Raw genomic sequence first — 22,640 nt, 5'->3', positions numbered from 1 at the left:
AAATCTTGTTTGTTAATCATCGTAAAATAAGTAAGATTTGTTTGATTTGCATTACTGTCCCATCTATTATACGTTCATCATGCCTATATATTCAGAATTCTTCTTTGATATACGTACAGCATTGATTGCTTTTTCAAAATTCTAATATAAATCGTAGGTATACTAAATGTACAAATACATGTAAATCCATTTATTTGTTCAGTTCAAAGTAATTATCTACAAAACGATGTTGTCATTAGATACATCCTTCATGACACCGTAACATTTTTATTAGTTTGCCTGTTGGTAATTTATTTTCAGACCCGGTCTATAAGCGCGATAATCACACACGCCTTTTCTTGAAGACATGCAAATAAATGTTTAGATATTGTCTACATTTTGATTTTATTTAAAAATCACACATTTTACGAAGACCTGTTGAATTTAAACTAACATTGCGAGAAAATGGGGGGTTGGGGGGTTGGGGGGGTTGGGTTAGAATATTTGAGTATTATTCTCAAGTCTGGTCCAGTTGTAGCTGATCACGTGGTTTGCAATCAATATGTAACATGACAGTTGCATGAGGCACGCGCAGCACGCGATAGCGTATCGATCGATTTTCCAAGAGAAATTATCATAATGAAGATCGAAAAACCAACGACACAAAATATTCTTAAGAAATATACGAAAATGTGCGTAAAACAATGTTAGCTGTGTAAGTAAGTTGACTCGTCCCATATTTCTCTTATTTTATTGATCAGAGCTCGTTATATTCACGATACTGTGGCAGATCACTTTTGAGAACACCCCATACCTGATGGAGAGCTCATATTCCATTTGTATACTTTGATTCCGACATGCGATTATGCGTTCAAGCTGCTTATATCTGCCGTAGGCATAGGGATAAAACGACAATAAACCCTTATTCAAGACCGTAGACCCAAGCTTGGAGCAAGAGTGCCTGGATTCTATTGTTGTGTATTATTATAATTTATTTCCCACATTTTAGCGAGGGAGTTTACATCTGCAATCATCAGATTTGAAAGTGAATATGAGCGACCATTGTCGTGGCAGACTATGAGATAACAGCAGTCTGAATCATGTGAATATGGGAAACATTTTATAAGACGACAAAGGATGAGAATTATAGAGAACATCGTATTAAAATATATGGGTCGTACTTATTGATTCACCGTTTACCGCGAGGAAGATGGCGAGAGAGGATGCAGCGTGTAAAATAAACAGAATTTAAGAGGAAAATTTGTTGCTTGAAGAAAAAATAAAGCATTGTGAAACCAGGTGCGGAATGAAGTGCTATGAACACCACTCAGGGAGGAATTTCTTCCTGGGCGACGGATGCCGATTATTATGAAACGTGTAATAATTGGAAATATTGATGTGTTGTGTCTGATGAAGAATGTACGAGGCTCAAATTGGAGAGAAGGAAGTGTGGTAGAAGCGCCGCTTTAACCCAGATCAATAACTCGGCATTTTCTGATTTTGATCGTCAATAAAGAGGGATATTTTGATGTGTGGTTATCGAGAACACGTTTCGACGGTCTTGACTGATACAAAAAAAATTCTGAGGCGTATTGTGGAGACGAATTAAACATATGAATTACACACGCCAGTGGAACAGTTGTTCATCTTCACCGCCATGGATTTGTGCGGGTTCGCCTGGAAGAATATTTATTACGTTCCGCTACTTGTGGAGCTGATGTTATTGAATGTCCTTCACCTCGCGGGGGGAGAAACGATTCTGAGAAGGGACTCGCGGAAATATCCATTACATGTGCCAATTACAGGCAAGTCCAATTCAACGGAAGATGGGCAAGTGCCGTTCACTCCACTTTCCATACAATCTTCTTTAGCCCTACATTACATAGATTCTGTGATCAAGAATCCTAGTAGAATTTGTTTATACAACAGGTCGGCCGTAACGTTGGATTCATTTAAGTTAGATATTGTGAACTCGTCTTTCAGTAATTTGTATAAGTATCGTGCAAAACAGGTTGTGTGGATAGCCAAATCTTTAACTGGATTACTTACAGACCACAGCACTATTAAAGTAGCAAATCAGATCAACTCTCATAAGAATTTTTTGTATGAATTAATTAAATCGACTTTATTTAACAATACTCAGATAGCAGGAAGTGGTATAGCTTTTGACAACGATACATTTTTATACATGGCCAAATCAAAGTCTGGTAGTCCAACGGGATTTCAGGATTTGTCCGCCAAGTATAACTTTACAGATGCCGAGTTCTACTCGATCCCTGCCAGAAGAAATTATACAGGAGTTTGGAAGCAGAGGAACGAGACCTTTAGCAGTTTTAATGTCCCTCCAGTAGATATGCAGGATGGATACTGGACCAATCCTTACTTTGACTGTATGAACTTAGAGAAGTGGATTATTACGTATTCGGTGCCTTTCTTTCACCGACCAAGAGAAAAACCAGTTTTCAGGTAATTTTTGCAAGATAATATATTCAAAACACATAATGAATATTGAGCGAGAAGCATTTGGATGCACTATTCCCGGGTTTTGATCGAAACTGAAGCGTCATAGCTTGTTATGTATGTTGGTTGCAGTGTAAAAAAACCCAGACAACTTTACAGAGATTCATTTAGACTTGTTTCTTCTGATCCATCTATCTCTATAATTTCCCTGTTCGGCGAGAAAAATGAGGGTTTAATGATTTTTGTATTGTTAAAGATTACGTAATGGGTAATGACGCGGTTTTTCTTCTCTGTTTCATTCTGAACCGTACTATTTTATCGAAATTGATTTGTCTACATCACATGTTGAAAGGACTGTGAGAAATTGTAACTTACAAGAGTTTCATGCAGTGTGTTGTTAGAAACTTTTCTTTTAGACCATAGTATTGGTTGCCCTATTCGCCAGCTTTCGGGGTTTTTAATTAGTCCAAGCTATCCTCCATTTTGCTGGGTGAATTAACAAACCAGCTCACTGGAAAAGAGGCATGTTCCACGCTGCATAACTGCTATAGCACATGTAAAAACCTACTTATTATATATGTAAATGAATTTTGTTGTTGTTAAGCGTTTCATCGAGTGTTGTACATGTAACCTTTAATCACTGATTTCTAGACTATCTTTTTGTTGTGTACAGTATATCCTTCTCTAACCTGCCCATACAGACGTAAGCATGTCTATGAACATGAAGGCACGAAATTCTCTGGTGTTTTTAAGTTCTCTTCAAAAGATCCTTTGAACCTCGTTGATGTTGCATAGCAGCCGTTTCGAGCTCTGGCAACATTTCTGGACTGGAAGTAGTTGTCAGTCGAACTTTTGAAACTTGTCCTGCTAACGAGGTGCGCCAGACTGAATATCAAGAATGTGATAACTAAAGGCAGGAAGCTTGAATATCTGTTGTTGTTACTGAAAAAGCATAGCAACATACACACATATTATACACACACACACACAGCGCGCGCGAGTATGTGTGTGCTCGAAACACTAATGCATTCGACAGATACTGAATGTAGTAATAAAGCCAGGTGTTGTTGACATGAAAAATAAAATGATTTTCTCCCTTCCAGCTGCTTAAGAATTTTTCTATTGCTGAAAATTGGAGGCCCTCCTTTAAACGTGTGGTAATATGGATGGATTGCTCTTTCTTTGGTTATGGAGAATGTATGCACTGGTAGTGGGGACAAAATCTATACCACTTTTACCACAACTCTCAGGAATATAGGAATTGAATGATGGTATTTTGAGAACAATTTACAAATGTGATAGATAGGTGTATTATACGAGTTGGAATTTTTATTCTGATGGTTGATGTATTTTCGCACAAGACTGCTTTACTAGCAATTGTTGTTTCTTTATTTCATACTTTATATATTGCGATAATGCATTTTTAAATCACGTATACTGTAGTATATACTTGTTCAGTATTTCGTTTTGAATTCTTGTTGATCTTCAACTGTAAATTGTGGAGTGTGGATTTGATGGGTACATTCACTGTGAATTGTGGAGTGTGGATTTGATGGGTACATTCACTGTGAATTGTGGAGTGTGGATTTGATGGGTACATTCACTGTGAATTGTGGAGTGTGGATTTGATGGGTACATTCACTGTGAATTGTGGAGTGTGGATTTGATGGGTACATTCACTGTGAATTGTGGAGTGTGGATTTGATGGGTACATTCACTGTGAATTGTGAAGTGTGGATTTGATGGGTACATTCACTGTGAATTGTGGAGTGTGGATTTGATGGGTACATTCACTGTGAATTGTGGAGTGTGGATTTGATGGGTACATTCACTGTGAATTGTGGAGTGTGGATTTGATGGGTACATTCACTGTGAATTGTGGAGTGTGGATTTGATGGGTACATTCACTGTGAATTGTGGAGTGTGGATTTGATGGGTACATTCACTGTGAATTGTGGAGTGTGGATTTGATGGGTACATTCACTGTGAATGTTGGAGTGTGGATTTGATGGGTACATTCACTGTGAATTGTGGAGTGTGGATTTGATGGGTACATTCACTGTGAATTGTGGAGTGTGGATTTGATGGTACCCATCACTGTCTCGCGTACACGGCGTTGTTTGTTCTTTATATGTATTACATGTATATTTATTCAAAAGCTTCCATGCACTTCCTTGATCTGGCTAAATCAGATAAACGTCCATATTAGGTATCGACTCTCACTCCATAATTACATGATGATTTCATACTTATCGAGTTACAAAATGATACATGTTTCACACTGTGTATACATCAACTTGCAGGTCAATAAGTTATGTGGACTACACGTTTACGTGCGAAAGGAAGATACATAAACAGACAAAGTACACTAAAGTCAAATAACTGCGTTCTTATGAATGACGCCCATGTCAATCGAAGAATTCACAAAGCAAAATTTGTCTTAAATACGTTCCTTTACTAACATGACTAAGTTTGAATTTAAAATTCATTTTCATTAATTCTGTAAAGGACAATACCAAGAACGATGGCATTGATTTAGAAGAAAAAAATTATCACGATTATTGTTTAGATATGTCGTTCTCCATTGAGGTCATGAATCGTTGAGATATATGGGCCTTTCTGGTGTAGAATTGTGAAAAGCGAAGGTTTACAAGTGAAGAATTTTGTTGCATTGATTAGTGAAGGAGAATACTGATGATTCCACATAAGTGTATGTTTGATGTTAAATCATACAGCATCATAGCGACACGCACACAGGGTTTGGGGAAACTAAATGACTCTACAGTCAACCTATCTTCAAATAAAAGAAGACTGATGCAGCGCGGGAAGCATAAAATCAGGGTTTTTTAAAGTACATACAATACGTGTATTTTAAACGATTGTTTCAGTTCCAATATTAGCTGCAATAATGTAGCCCTGTCCGATTTTTTTTATTCTGACGTTTTCGGGATAGGCTGATCTGTAGATCCCTTCTTCGAGTCCAGCAGGGGTTTTAAATTTTTTTCCAGATTGCTTTCTACTAAAACTGCATTTTTTGACAAATATAAAGTAAATTTGAAAATTTTCAATTTTAAAATATTCTTGTACATATCCTCCACTTTTCGCCCATATCGAATTTCTCTGGTGTAACATACCTTATTAAGCCATGATTTGTAGAACTTTGCATCATGTAGTATCAGCCAGCATCAGACTGTGACATACTTTCTTTGCATTGTATGAAGTCTTAGCTTAAAACTGTGACAGGAGGTAGATAGACAAACCAAGAATTTTGTGTGCAAAATATTTCCCCATTAGACCAAGTTCACCAACGTGTAAATATTTAAAACATCAAAGAAAATAAAAAAAATTTGAGAATCAAAATTCTTGCTCTATGTCCATCTTCAAGTTATTTATAAAAACCCTAGCTTCTAAACTGTGAGGATTTAAAAAGACAAAGCATGTCCTTTATTTGACATAATATTTTTCTCAAAACTTACTAAGTTCAATAACTTGTAATTTTCTCAAAAATTGAAGAAGATCAAAATCCTTGCCACATGCACACCTTCAATACCCATACAAACACTTTGTAAAATAAGAAGGTTCTCACTTGAAAGCTGTGGGAGGAGTTTGCCGGACATATTATGTACCCTCCGTATAAAAATAATTTTCAAATAAAGGGGCAAATTCGTGCAAGAGAGGTCAAAATTGCAACATGATCTAGAGTTATCCACAAAGAAGCTACATAACAAATGTGACGGACAAATGAAATTAGTAACAGAAAACCCCGGACGGACGGACGTACAGACATCGCTGTACCATAATACGTTCCGTCTAAAGACGGGCTTATAAACCAAATCACAATGGAGTTTTCACTCGTCCGTAAGCTACAATATGAATATTCGCCAATTGGCGGCAGAGACACAGTACGTTTGAAATAATGTTTTAAAAATCTGATAAAAGCAATAATTGTTAATTGACTACTTTAATTTACAATTTGTGATTGATTTTGTCAGCTGCTAACGAAATTAAATTTAAAGAACATTTAGAACATTGATTGATTGTATATTGTTTACCGTCCCACTTGAGAATTTTTCACTGATGTGGAGACTTCACCATTGCCGGCGAAGGGCTACACAATTTAGGCTTATGCTCCGCGCTTACTGCCTTTGAGCAGAGAGGGTTCTTTAACGTGCCACACCTGCTGTGACACGGAACCTCGGTTTTAGCGGTCTCGTCCGACAAGCAATTAAGAGGTACTGAGGACCTATTCTACGTTTAACCCAAATCCCCACGGGATTAAGAACATTGTCTTTTAATATTATTCAGTTTCATAGTTGTATTATGGTGTTATGTTTTAATGTTTGAATTCACCGGGAGCCAGTAAATACAATTTTTACAATATTTGTTACCGCTGCGATGGTCTAGAAGTAGAGCGTTCGCCCTGCATGCGGAAGGTCGTAGTTCGAATCCCGGCCGCGACAGACCTAAGTCGTTAAAACAGGTAGTGACAGTTCCATCGCCAAACGCTAGGCATCAGGTGTGAATGTCACGGGCCCTCGGAGATAGCCTTAAAAACGGATGTCCCGTGTCGCAGTAGGTGTGACACGCTAATGAACCCTTCACCGGTATTGGTGACCTTTCCAATATGAGTGAAAAATTCTCGAGAGCGACGTTTAACAAGATATGTACAATCAATCAATCAATCAAAAACGAACCTCTGTATTGCCACTTCAGTAGCCTACAATACAATACATGTATTTGTCATATTTACTGCCACCCAGTAAATTAAAAACGACAATGAGATATTCAAATCAGGTCCATGGAATAATGTTTGCCAAATTGAAAAATATCAAAAATTAAAAACACCTTTTACATATGTAGTTTATTTTAAAATTTTCAATGGAATAATCCAATGTATCGTAACATCGATAGTATAAATGTCGTATATCGGAGAAAAAATGAATTTTGCAGTAAGAGTCATAGTGCACTTTGAAGCTTCATAGCAGGTAGGTTAAATTCCTTTAAAAGAAAAAAAAACATGGAAAATATACATACAAAAGGAGCAGAACACGTGTGAAAGTAGGTCAATCGTTCGTCAAGGTCAATCGTTCGTCAAGGTCAATCCAGCTCAATATATACACAAAGTTCTCTATTAAAATCCCACATCATATCCTCTCGCAAAATGATATATTGTGAGATAAGATCCCTGCAAGTGCTATGAAAGCAAGGCATTTTCATTCCAGTAACCAAAATGATTTATAGTTGACCTTGAAAATCATTAATAACTAAGGCTTTTGTGTTAGAGAGTATCTTTGTAAGTGCATCTGAAATTGAATACAAAATACACATCTTAAAAATTAAGACTATCCCTGCCAGGGACTTGAACCAATTATTCCTGATAAAAATTTGATAAGTAATGCCACTCAAATCTTGTAAAGAGAGGAATTCGGAGGGGTTTTTTCTTTCCGTGACCTTGACTTTAGATATTCAATTTTTTCAAACCAACTGAAACTGAGATCTTTATGCGAAGTACCACTATTGAAAATTTGACGAGAATATATCTTGAATTTTGTCCACAAAAGATTTCAGAATATCCCTACGAATGATCTTAACCTTTCTTTTTTAAAGCTGTATGACCCGATGTTCATGTATTATTTTTGAACATTATTACTTTAAAGCAGATTAATTACATTATAAAGTTATTAACTTTCCCTTAATTACATGCTTGAAAACATCTGCATGTAAAAGAAAACAGTGAGAATATTATTTAGAAAGTAAATATAGTGTAGTGCATATATAAATCATCCCATAATAGACGTCTATGAATAGACCCACGCGCGTCAGGGAATCCCAACATGATGTATTAACTCATACGCAACTGTCTGGTTTTAAGGCTGAAAGAGCGTAAAACAACGAATTACTAAGAGGTATTTGATATTTTTATTTCTATTAAACTTATGGCACGGTACTGTTGTAACAAAATACACAGATAAGACCACCGATGATTTGAAAGTTTGAACTGGTCACGTGACTGTTACTTGAAATGGCAGAGTGACGCGGTTATTTGTACATGTAAACATCGATTTAAAATCAAATAATTTGGGTTAAAACAGGTGAAATAATGTATGATATGTCATACAGCCTCATAACTACATACATGCGATGATTTAATAGCGTTTTTACGAGATGGAAAAAAAATATTGTAATTCGGACCATACAGCATTAAGCTTGAGATCCCATAGAAAAGATACATCTTTACACATAGTATCATTCCTGTGACTTGGAATATTATATACATATTACAATTTTAACCATATTTCGCTCCGACAACGAAATAACTTTAATGAAACTTATGCCAGAATAAATTTGCAAGTACGCGAGTATTATTTACCGCTGACACATTTACGCAAGAATTATAATCTAAAGTCGAAGAGGATGAATGTGACTAGGGAAAGGGGAAGGGGATCCTTCATCTACCAATCTTCATATTTCTGTAAAGAGGGTCATTTGTTCAAGTCATCGAAGGCTCACGCAAGTACATAGACGTGTCATTTGCAGTCTTGGCACATACACAGTTATATTAATCAGAAACAGTCAATACTGCGGATCCCATATCGACAGTCGTTCATTTTATTATACGACCCCTAATCTGACGGAAACACAGTAAAAAAATCGATGACTTCTTCAACACTCAGTTTTACAGCACTGATGGTTTTCCATACTTAATTACCTCAGTTAACGAAATTTGGTAGACATTGTATTCACCCATGTTTGTTTACCTGTTCTCATTTCTAAAGAGTTGATGTAGCGAAAGTTGGTTTTTGTGTCATGGAACAATTTACACATGTTTGAATACGTATATGGATCCAGGTTTTTCAGATGGTGATCGGTCACTCCCTCTGGTTCTGCCTGAGGCACCCAGGCACAGTGTTCTCAGGTAATGTCAGTGGCGGATTTTAGCCTGCGCCCTCCCCCCTCCATAAATTTTCAGATTTAAGGTAAATCATGGTCTTTTGTTAAAGAAAAATGTAAACCATAAAAGAAGCAATAAATTCTTCCACTCTCGCAGAAATAAATGACAAAATCTTTTGATTTATTGAATAACTTTTATTGTGAGAACTTACATTTTTTTCCAAAAGGGAAAGGCAACCCTAACCACATTCATTGTTGCTTTTAGGAATAAAGTATCACTTACTGATATCGTAAATGACAGTCTTTAACAACAAAAATCCTTGCTTAACAATTAAATCAATATTAATCTATCATGCATTTTAAATTACCCGCCGCTAAGAGAGCGGCCGTTGATGTTTAATTTATGACGTCACACCGTCGGTTCCGGTTTATTTCATCAGTAGCACTGTAAACATGAGCCGTATTGATTTGAGCCCATTCTTTCGCAAGAAGAAATTGAGAAAAGAAGACGTTCAGTCGAGTCGCAGACCAGGCAGACGGTAAACGTTTCTTCATACAAATGTCTCGAACCTCAACTTGTCATTACGCAAGTGATGGATCCACAGTTTACATAGTCTTTTCTTTTCAAATGACTTGGTTAGGTCGGGAATTTCGAAAAAAACACCCAGACTTTTTTCACATCTCCCCTTCGCATTAGTGTAATTAACTGCTTGACAGGAAGGCATCAACCTATTTATTCGTGAGATCTACCACATGTACATCTTTGATGATCTTAGAAACTCATCAAAACCGGAACAGACGGCGTGACGTCAAAATTATTGATTTTTGTGGTATTGAATACAAAAGAGTTGCACATCATGGCAATCTCTATAGATCGCGGGAATTTCAATTTTTAACGTTTTTAAATTAGTACTGAAGCTTATCTAGGCCGTATATCAACAGAATAGTATGACAAATCTTTATCATATAATTAATCCTATCATTTATCATGTAAAAATCTTTTGGGTTGCCTTTCCCTATAGCATTTTATTAATTTCACATTAAAAATCACAGAAAATAGTAAAAATGACTACAAGTACACAGGAGACATATTTCAAGCCCTATTAAATCTGTAAAATCCAGGAGTTCGGAGGCTTCGCCCCCTGGGCCCCCGCCAGGACTTCGCCCTGGACTCACGGGGGGCCTCAAGGCGGTCCACCAGACCCCTGCCTCATAAAGTTGCGCCCCTAACCGTAATTCTTGGATCCGTCCCTGAATGTAGCCTATGCAAGTTCTTACCGTTCCATGAATTTTGAATGATTTATGAAATATGACAGAGACAATTCGGAGAATTAAGTCCATTTGAGATTCTTTTCTTAAAATAATGTCTGCAATATGTTATGAATCATGTACATGTAGGTGTGAAAATGTGAAATATATTTGTTGTACTCCTTAAAATTTTATAACTCCGTGTCTTCAATCACCAGCGGCAGGTATTTAGGCCTACTATCGTAAAATTCATTCTTAAAGCAATACAGGCTATAACTGACGGTATTTCATCAACTATCCAATCATGCACCAAATACCACCTCTCGGTATAACTAATATAATTCCAAGATCTGGAAAAAAAATTCAGCAAAATAAAAAAGGGAATATTGTTTGAGAGCCGAGCAGGGATTAATGACAGGATGACAGTGATTCATGAATCGACATTTTCTGCTGATTTGACGGGTTTATTGCTTTAGATTCATTCTGATTCTATTAAATTTTATATATTCAATCACAAATATGTTAAATATTCTTTTATTTTTCAATTTATTTACTGTCAGTTATGTACAGCTTGTATTGCTCTAAAGCTCAAATAGTATTTGAAATGTCATTCGGAAACTATTTCTTATCACGAGACTCCGTGATCTTGGCCTTTTGACTCAATTTAAGTCATTCATGTTGTCTCTTGATTCATGCGAAATATAATATGGTGTCCAGATAGGGCCATTTGCGAAAGCGTGACTGCGCGTTAGTCACAACACACCGTCACGCCAAAAAGCAACGCACCTTCGCGAGCAACGCGCCTTCGCGCCGTCACGCCAACAACCTTCGAGCCGTCACGCTAACACAACCTTACACAACTCGCCTTCGCGCAGTCACGCTAACACAACTTTACACAAATCTCCTTCGCGCCAACAAGCAACGCACAGTCACGCTAACACAACTCGCCTTCGCGCAGACAAGCGTGAGATGTGTAAAGTTGTGTTAGCGTGACTGCGCGTTGCTTGTCGGCGCGAAGGCGAGTTGTGTAAAGTTGTGTTAGCGCGAAGGCGCGTTGCTTGTTGACGCGACAGCGCGTTGCTTGTTGGCGTGAGAGCGCGATGGCGCGTTGCTTGTTGGCGTGACGGCGTGTTGTGATTAACACGCAGTCACGCTTTTGCAAATGGCCCTATCCGGACACCATAAGTATTTGATGTATCAACCAATGAAAACCGAAGCCCCGTGTCACAGCAGGTGTGGCACGATAAAGATCCCTCCCTACTCAAAGGCTGTAAGCGCCGAACATAGGCCTAAATTTTGCAGCCCTTCATCGGCAATGGTGGCGCCTCCATGTGAGTGAAATATTATGGAGCGGGACGTTAAACAATATACAATCAATCAATCTTTCAATGTGATGGTATAAATTTATCCATGGAAATTTTGATATAATTGAATAAGGGTTATCCTTTAGTCCTGTAACCTCGTCATGTGAAGTTTAAATTGACTGGCTACCTAACATGGCTACGTCAACAATCGAAATTTATTGAACCTGTGAGTTTTTAGTTTGAATGGGGCTTTAATGAAAGTTTTTACTTATGTATTGACACAAGTATTGTGGGAAAATATGTTAAAGTTTTTTAATTTTAAATTTTAAAGCGTTGATGCAAGAATACAGTGATTGCACGCTGTAAATCGAAGGTTTTTATATATGCGGTGGATCCTTAATTCTATGGTATGTCCCAATTTTTCTCTCCAGAAAGCTACAGTTCTGCAGCTAAGGAATGCTAGTATATTTGAAAAAAAATCTTTTAAGAACACACTTCTCAAGAATCACGAGAGTACAGTTTGTCCTATTAATACACAAACTTCCTCATGTAAAAGTCATAGACTAAGTACTATCTCAAAATTTATTTCAGAAAGTCCAAAAATCAATATTTCTTCTTGTTTTTAATTTTCTATTATAATTTTGGTAGCAGGGTTTGTAGACCTCATAACGAAATATATTAACCCAATTGGGATTTAGTGTTTTACATGGTAAAGTGCAACTACCCCTGAATGTCAACGATATTACCCATGGGCCTCTTGTTTCATTTGTTTACTAATCACTAATGCAGACTATGTGCATAGAAGTTATTAGATTACTAATTGACATGATTACCATCTTTTCCCTCATCGAACCGATTATTAGTTCTACGCCTTAGCTCCACTGTTCAGCAATTTAAGTTGACGTTTGCAAAATTGGGTGCATGCACATCAACGTTCACACATCTTATATTGGCATATGCTATTAACGTCCGTACATTATATAACAGTGTTAGACAGCGATATTCTAGTTCCTGTCTAAATCAATCTTCATACGTTCAATGTAGCGATTTGAAACAAATCTGGTAGAATATCAAAAATAAAAAACCCACTTGAAATCCAACGGAACAATACACATTCAAGCAACCAAACTGTTTAAAATCGTGACTTCATTTTGGTCTGGAAAAAACCCCACTCTGAAAGTGATGCCCAATAGCCTAGTAATCTAAAGATAATCACACAGACTGTTCAGACTGCAAAGATAATTACACAGACTGTTCAGACTGCATGCATAACTTCAACGTTCTCTCCCCTGCTTGGGAACAGTGTCTTTGGCAAAGGTTGTCACCGCCAATATGACATTTGATTGTCTTCAAATTACAAATTGTTGAGTTTGTTTTATGCATAGAATATCTTATAGAAATTCTGTATCATTCAGTATGGGTTTGTTTCAAATGTCGGAAATAATCGTGGTTCAAGGTCATTGCACTAAACACTGGGTCCGTAAGACGCTTGTCATTGATTGTTTCCTCTCCCTCCTGCTTTGATGTCATCTATAGCATATGTTTTGCTTTTTTTATTCACATCTCGAGAATGCAGCAAGTGACTTAAAGAGTAATAAGCAGAAGAACAATACACGCTCTTTCTCAAACTTCAAGATACCAAGAGTATTTGTTTGAATTATAACACTAATCAAATAAAGGGTCATGAACACGGTTGGGCTGAAAATTTTATTTTCCCATTTTTATTGTTTTATTGCTTAACTAAAGTATTTCTAATTGTCAACCAAAATTTGAATATCAGTTTTTTAATACCGTGGGGATCGGGTTAGAATAGGTCCTCAGTACCCCTTGCTTGTCGCAAAAACCGAGGTCCCGTGTCACAGCAGGAGGGTATTGTAATATTATAAAGCGGGATATTGTAATATTATAAAACAGGGTATTGTAATATTATAAAACAGGGTATTTAAATATTATAAAGCGAGGTATTGTAATATTATAAAGCGGGGTATTGTAATATTATAAAACAGGGTATTGTAATATTATAAAACAGGGTATTTAAATATTATAAAGCGGGGTATTGTAATATTATAAAGCGGGGTATTGTAATATTATAAAGCAGGGTATCGTAATATTATAAAACAGAGTATTTTAATATTATAAAGCGGGGTGTTGTAATATTATAAAGCTGGGTATTGTAATATTGTAAAGCGGGGTATTGTAATATTATGAAGCGGAGTGTTGTAATATTATAAAGCGGGGAATTGTAATATTATAAAGCAGGGTGTTGTAATATGATAACGCAGGGTATTGTAATATTATAGAGCAGGGTATCGTAATATTATAAAACAGGGTATCTAAATATTATAAAACAGGTGTTGTAATATTATAAAGCGGGGTATTGTAATATAAAGCGGGGTGTTGTAATATTATAAAACAGGGTGTTGTAATAAACTTGTTTTACCTCCTTGTATTGTAATATTATAAAGCGGGGTATTGTAATATTATAAAGCAGGGTATCGTAATATTATAAAACAGAGTATTTTAATATTATAAAGCGGGGTGTTGTAATATTATAAAGCTGGGTATTGTAATATTGTAAAGCGGGGTATTGAAATATTATGAAGCGGAGTGTTGTAATATTATAAAGCGGGGAATTGTAATATTATAAAGCAGGGTGTTGTAATATGATAACGCAGGGTATTGTAATATTATAGAGCAGGGTATCGTAATATTATAAAACAGGGTATCTAAATATTATAAAACAGGTGTTGTAATATTATAAAGCGGGGTATTGTAATATAAAGCGGGGTGTTGTAATATTATAAAACAGGGTGTTGTAGTAAACTTGTTTTACCTCCTTCGGTCTTTAGATGGAGAGTAAAATAGAGTAACAGGTCAGAACCAACTACAAAAGTCCTCCGCCAGAACCCCCCCCCCCCCTTTTAATATATTCGTATATAATTGTACACCTTTTCACTACTGCACTTCGATTATTATACATGTACGTTGAGTGATCTCTCTGTTTCGGCGTATCATGGCTTGTAGACAGTCGTGCTATGTATAGGCGTATCATGGCTTGTAGACAGTCGTGCTATGTATAGGCGTATCATGGCTTGTAGAAAGTCGTGCTATGTATAGGCGTATAATGGCTTGTAGACAGTCGTGTTATATATAGGCGTATCATGGCTTGTAGACAGTCATGTTATATATAGGCGTATCATGGCTTGTAGAAAGTCGTGTTATCTATAGGCGTATCATGGCTTGTAGACAGTCGTGTTATCTATAGGCGTATCATGGCTTGTAGACAGTCATGTTATATATAGGCGTATCATGGCTTGTAGACAGTCATGTTATATATAGGCGTATCATGGCTTGTAGAAAGTCGTGTTATCTATAGGCGTATCATGGCTTGTAGACAGTCGTGTTATCTATAGGCGTATCATGGCTTGTAGACAGTCGTGTTATATATAGGCGTATCATGGCTTGTAGAAAGTCGTGTTATCTATAGGCGTATCATGGCTTGTAGACAGTCGTGTTATATATAGGCGTATCATGGCTTGTAGACAGTCATGTTATATATAGGCGTATCATGGCTTGTAGACAGTCATGTTATATATAGGCGTATCATGGCTTGTAGAAAGTCGTGCTATGTATAGGCGTATCATGGCTTGTAGACAGTCGTGTTATCTATAGGCGTATCATGGGTTGTAGACATTCGTGTTATATATAGGCGTATCATGGCTTGTAGACAGTCGTGTTATATATAGGTGTATCATGGCTTGTAGACAGTCGTGTTATATATAGGCGTATCATGGCTTGTAGACAGTCGTGTTATATATAGGCGTATCAAGGCTTGTAGACAGTCGTGTTATATATAGGCGTATCATGGCTTGTAGACAGTCGTGTTATATATAGGCGTATCATGGCTTGTAGACAGTCGTGCTATGTATAGGCGTATAATGGCTTGTAGACAGTCGTGTTATATATAGGCGTATCATGGCTTGTAGACAGTCATGTTATATATAGGCGTATCATGGCTTGTAGAAAGTCGTGTTATCTATAGGCGTATCATGGCTTGTAGACAGTCGTGTTATCTATAGGCGTATCATGGCTTGTAGACAGTCATGTTATATATAGGCGTATCATGGCTTGTAGACAGTCATGTTATATATAGGCGTATCATGGCTTGTAGAAAGTCGTGTTATCTATAGGCGTATCATGGCTTGTAGACAGTCGTGTTATCTATAGGCGTATCATGGCTTGTAGACAATCGTGTTATATATAGGCGTATCATGGCTTGTAGAAAGTCGTGTTATCTATAGGCGTATCATGGCTTGTAGACAGTCGTGTTATATATAGGCGTATCATGGCTTGTAGACAGTCGTGTTATATATAGGCGTGTTATCTATAGGCGTATCATGGATTGTAGACAGTCGTGTTATATATAGGCGTATCATGGCTTGTAGACAGTCGTGCTATATTGTCTTACGTATAGCAATATTCGACTAAATGCTTCGTTCTTATATAACATTTTTGCCATTCTTGTCCCTGAGAAAACGGGTACTGAGAACCAGTAAAAATCGATATCGAGTAGGATGAAACAATGTTTGCTATTCTGAATTTCATAAGACTGTAAATCATTTGATTGGGAAAATATAAGCAGTAAATGATTTTTGATTTAGCTTTAATTGCAAAATAATTGTACTTTGACATTTACCCTGGATCCAGGATATATTATATGAACTCTATTATTAAATTGAAAGTCTTCTGACATCGTATAATTATTATATGATTGAATAATGATGGCGGATCAGATATTGTCTCGTAAGCTGTAGTATCTGGTTTTGATGTTTTACATTCTTTGATCATATAATAAACAAATACTCGTGTCTCAGGAAACAAGACACTGTTTTGAAACCAATGTTAAAAGCTATGAAGATATATAAGTCTAGGTAATAAATCTTGAAGATGGATCGCCACACTAAAATGTTAATTAATGTATCTCATATGAAGCATGATTCACCATCGAAAGAGCGATACAAGATCACAATTATTCTGTATCATATTTTGTGGGGATTATTTTCGAGTAATAATAAAAATAGTTTTTTGTTTGTAAATAAGAGATTATAAAGTCCAAATTCGCTGCGATTCGATGGCTGATGTAAATATCTAATATAACATACCAAAAACACCCAAGTAGATGTTCTGATATTTTAAATTTTAAAAATTATGAAATCAATAACGTTATTTGCTAATATTTTTAAATATCCGGCTAACATATTCAAGAAAATTTCAAATAGATAAAAGATAGATTAGACAAATATGTCTTAAAAAGAAATTGAAATGATTTGGCAACATTTTTGAAATATTGCAATATTTGAAAATTGAACCAAACCTGATCAAAATTAAATTGATCCCGATCGTAATTATAAAAAGTGGTAATATATAACATTGTGATCATATAACTATGATTGTAAGTGTACGCAGCTGCGCATAGCACTTGGAACTTTTGGTTCGCACCAACTTTGGCAGATGGTAAAGGTCTACAAGTTATGAAGATACGGAAGAGTGATACAATGCAATAATTTAAACACATGACGAACAAGTTTGAACTGAATCCGGTAAGCCACTGGTAACCAGCGAAATAAGCAATAGTGTAATATGGTCATGGTTATTTGTTTGGGTTTTTTGTTTTGTTGTTGTTTTTTTTAGGGGGGGGGGGGGGCTGGGGTCGCGTTACCATGGGTATTGTAGCTGCGATGTTTTAAATCCTTTGTAATTTGTTCAAAGCGTTGAACGAGAGTCCATGCAAAAGGACAATGTCGCAGTCAATACGTGGTGTTATCAGAGAACATGCCGAGGTCAATACGTGATATTATCAGAGAACATACCGAGGTCAATACGTGATATTATCAGAGAACATACCGAGGTCAATACGTGATGTTATCAGAGAACATACCGAGGTCAATACGTGATGTTATCGGAGAACATACCGAGGTCTTGCAGGCACTTTCTGATATCAACGGGCGGATGGGTCCAATTTTATGTAGCTGCAGATAGCGCCTCTTTGATATGTCGTGGGTTTGAATCTCCTTGCATAGTATCTGATAAAAAAAAAATTCCGAGATTTTTAACACATGAAACTTTTATAAGTTCACATCGACAGTAAGACTGTAGTCTTTGATATGATACCATGCTTTGGTATGAAAACAATGAGCTTTCCCTGATTTATATATTTAAGCATGTTTGTAATCATACAGGAACTGATATCCGTTAAATAGTAAGATGTTTTGTTTCTCCGGTTGTTGGTAGGTTTAAAGACTAATTACACAATAATGTCGTTGATGTGACAATGAAACCCATGTCATATCTGCAGAAGATACCACCGGTAGGATTTGAAAACATCAGTAAATCTTTGGACAAGAACGGATCCTTGTAGAATGCCAAAAGCGGAGATAAATATCATCAGAAACTGATGATCCAACCACTGGCCCAATGCAGGAACTCTAGAGGCCTGATGAGAATAGTGGTCAATCACATTTAAATCCGCCCATAGATCAAATATTAGTAGGACAGCACAGGAATTATTATTCATTGCAGTAATGATGTCATGGCACACTTTAGGTAAAGCAGTTTCAGTCGAGCGGTAGATACGGTGAGCCGATTTCTGTTTGTCATGGAGATGGTTAGAGTCCAATTGATGCTGTAGGTGAGACATAGCAACCCTTTCAGGGATATTCGATATAAACGGACGATTAGAGACTGTTATGGGTGTTAAGACAATACTTGTCGAGTTTTAAGTAGTGGATGAACGACAACACTTTTGAAAGACATTGGACCGATTGAATATTGATATTGGCTGTTGTGATTGGAAGAAAGTTATCTAAGCAAAATTTGATGACAGTTGTAGGAACCGGATCAAGTTCATAGGTTTGGAAGGGAGTATGAAAGGTGAAGACAACGAACAGCGATCAATCTCATAACTCCTATAAGCAATACAACATAGAGAGTTGGGAAACACGAATCCCTGGATATACCAGAGGTGGGACCATGTGCCTAGGAGGTGTAAGCATCCCCTGTCGACCGGTCACACCCGCCGTGAGCCCTAATTTCTTGATCAGGTAAACGGAGTTATCCGTAGTCAAAATCAATGTGCCAAGAACGGCCTAACAATCGGCATGAAACACATCAGACAGCATTTGACCCAATGATAGGTTGTAATGGCACACTCTATCGTTATATCGACCATAGAATTTCCGAAATGTTGACTTTAAACTAGACTGTTGGAATCCCTGCACAATTCAACTTGTTTGTCAGTAGCTTGCTTCGTTTGAAAAACTGACCATACGCAGAACAAGCTCTTGCGTATCGAATCAGTTGAGAGATGTAAACACCATATCCAGGTGATAATGGAATATTGCTACATAAATATGGGAAGTTGACGATGGAGAAGTTGAAATCATCCCGTTTGTCATAAAGCTGAGTTGTTAGTTTGCCGTTACATGATTTTGTGCACCTTCACATCTGTTGCTGAAGTAAAGAAATGCAAAGGCGGATGCGAGCAGAAAGAGCGCCGTCGTTAACGAGGTGATATACCTGACACAGCTTGTTTCTTATAGTTATTAAAAGATTTGGGAAGAATTCTATCACTGTCATGTGGTGGTAGAATGGTATCATGTTCGTTTTAAGAAGAATATTTGAAAATAAAGTTTATAAAGTTGTCATGCTTGTTCTCATGTCTCTCTGCTCGACACTTCTTGATCCTAAGTTCTTCATCATACCATGAAGTATTTCAAGAATTTTGTTATTCAGGATATAATCTGGGACACGTAAGCAACCTTTCAACTTCACATTGAAATCTATATTTAAAAAGAAAACAAGCTATATTGCTAAATATACACATGAGAAACAATTGCATAGTTTGTATAATGGGGGATATAAAAACAAAAGAAGCATAAAATGATTTCTCCATACAAAATAACCCATGCTTCTGGGTTGTTTTTTTTATATACCCACAGAATACAAACAAACGAGACATTTCCTATGTTTATCATTTAAGACTAAATGCAATTGCATTCACAAAATGCTTAAAGTTGAAAAATGTGTGATGCAGGATAAATACCGAGGATGAAAGTGGTGGTCTTATTGTTGATTCTTGTAATTAGTTGATGGAGGAAGAGAAAATTTGAACTGAACACGTGCTATATACTAATAGGATTTGATTTTAGGAATAACATTGTGTATTATTACTGCTGACAATGAATGACACGTCATTAATAAACATATTTGCATCCCTCTTCTGAGGACAGGCTTCCTCACCTCTGTTCAAACATCACATCTACACCAGGGTGAGTCAGCTTCAGGTAAAAGTTGATATGAGTAAACCATATGCACTCATACAGAATTTTCACTTAATATTTCGGTCACCTGAATATGTTATCACATAGATATTTACTCGCCAGTTATAACTTATCACTCTTACCTTCATATGCATTGCAAAAAAACCCATCAAAGTTAGTAAGATAGCTATTCTTCTTAGGTATGCACAAAGTTCAAATTCCATATCGATGCGCATGTATTTTGTTTCGACATTTTTTCACTCATATTGAGACGTCACCAGCTGTAGGAGAAGTACCACAAACTTTTACCTATACATGACACTCAGGGCCGTGGCAGTGAGGTTCTTTATCGTGCCAACACTTTTTGTGTCATGGTTCCGGAGTTTTTAAGGTCTTATACGAAAAACCTATGACTCTCACTTTTATAGCCGAGTAAAGTAGCAATCACAATCTATATTTACGGTTTATGTCCAATTCGGCCAAGGATATGCACATGTAATTCTGAAACAGTACAATTGTTTCTCTAGTATACGTCATTGTCATTTAAGTCACCTCTGAAAGCTCTCACAATTTTTATCAATTTTAGTGGAGTAGTTATGATTGACATTGACCTGAACCAATTAGATGTGAACCAGTGTGCACGTGACCATCAGCTGTTTTCTGGATCAAACAAATGTTTGCCGGAATCGACACAAGTGAGTAGTTGAAAAAAATGTCCAGGGTCTCGTGTTGGTAATGTATATCATGAATGAGATACAGCAGTAAATATTCAAATGAATGAACAGTTGTTGTTGTTTTTTTTCTTCATTAATTTTTTTTTTTGCTTTCCAAAAACTTTTCCATGATTACTGACAGCATCTCTTAAATCTTACACGCCCTAAAATCTATTGCCATTAATTTGATACTTTCGATTTCAGTGTGTTCATATATCTGATGGAGGATTAGGAGCTGGGAACTATAAATGCGTGTGTCGAAAGGGCTTTTACTTCCCGGATAAAAATAGCACAAACAAGTCTTTTCCAGGATCCGAGTTAGAACAAGCTTTCTTGAATTCCTGGTACAACAAGACAAACTTGTCCCACTTGGAGTATCAGTGTCTTCCTTGTCCATTAGGCTGTGAAAACTGTGTGGACGACACGCCATGCATGGCGGAGTATAACGTGTTATTACGCGGAATACCGCTAGGAATTCAGAGCTTCTGTATCACAGTGACAATCGTGATTGGGGTAGTTGTATTACGACTGCGAAAATCGAAGGTAATTATTCCCTTGCAACAGAGTTTGATCGGGATATATAGTGACGCGCGACGGTGCGTGAGCATCTGTGTTCCACTTTTCTACATTAAATGCTTAATTCATTGAAGATGACCTCATTGACAATATGAATATTGATTCAAATCTATGAAGAATATTCTTGTTATCGACTTGAACACATGTGAGAAATATAGTATTGGGCTGATGTCTCGTCAAGTAGACAAACCCTTTTCTGCAAGTACAGGAGACTAAAAAATTCATAAGGGCATACATTTGTACAGTATTCATATAAAAGTATAATTACAGTCAATTGTTAAGAATCTAGATAATATTCAGTAAAACTTAAGATGAACATCGGAAGATCATATGCATTTTCTGGTTTCGATATATCACTCACAAAAGAGAAATTATGCAAGGCAGCGGATAACAGATCGAACTATTGATTGAGTACATGTGTACATGTACAACGTGTACTAATATTTAAAAAAAAAAACAAATTCCCTGAATATTAAAACATCAAGTAACAATAAATATACCAGGCACCCAAGTAGTGGGCAGACACACTTGCATGTATAAATTCACATTCACAGAATTGATCTTAATCCAGTAAGTCGCCATCAACGTACAGAGGACGCTTTGTCCGATGTCTCTTCTCGTATCAATATAGTGAGAAATTCAATAAATCGATGAATTTACTTGCACATATGTACATGTACCGTGGAACACTCTAGTGCGAAGGCCATGTGTTTTAGAAATCCATATATTTATTTGACATGATGTGTGCAAGTTCATTTTAGGAAGCGACAACTTGCATAGTTTGAATATCTTTGGCATCTCGCTACATCTAAAATCGTGCTTGATGACAACGAAACCAAATCCGGATTATGAAATTGGAATATTTGATGATACATGAAGTTTTGAAACCGAATCTGGATTACTAAAAGTATCTACCTCCAGAGGTGCATAGTTCTGCATGGATCCAAAATAGCTGAACGTTACATAGCGGGGAGAATGGGGGGGGGGTGGTTATTTGTCTATTTGACTTGTGTTGATTGCGCCAAAAAAAAGTTCTTGCCAAATGAACCACGTTCAAACACAAAACAACCGAATTGGTCACTGTGTGACGCTATATTGAGAATGTGCTTCATTATAAAACTTTATATTTGTGAATCTACATATCAAATCCG

The 22,640-nt window shown here is 36.7% G+C and overlaps 1 protein-coding gene across 1 annotated transcript in view; it reads left to right on the top strand.

Annotated features, from left to right (window-relative positions):
- Positions 1 to 615: 615 nt before the first annotated feature.
- LOC125680486 (probable G-protein coupled receptor 158) overlaps positions 616 to 22,640 on the top strand; it is a 43,438-nt gene continuing 21,413 nt past the window's right edge. Inside the window, exons 1-3 of the mRNA XM_048920111.2 lie at positions 616 to 2,445; positions 20,787 to 20,895; positions 21,118 to 21,456. Coding sequence (XP_048776068.1) covers positions 1,637 to 2,445; positions 20,787 to 20,895; positions 21,118 to 21,456 — 1,257 coding nt within the window. The 5' untranslated portion in view covers positions 616 to 1,636. The remainder of the gene's footprint in view (positions 2,446 to 20,786; positions 20,896 to 21,117; positions 21,457 to 22,640) is intronic.

The sequence above is a fragment of the Ostrea edulis genome, chromosome 2 (genome assembly GCF_947568905.1).
Source record: "Ostrea edulis chromosome 2, xbOstEdul1.1, whole genome shotgun sequence".
NCBI classification, from domain to species: Eukaryota; Metazoa; Mollusca; class Bivalvia; order Ostreida; family Ostreidae; genus Ostrea; species Ostrea edulis.
Note: the sequence above shows the minus strand (reverse complement) of the source record. Positions and strands in the feature narration are given on the sequence as shown.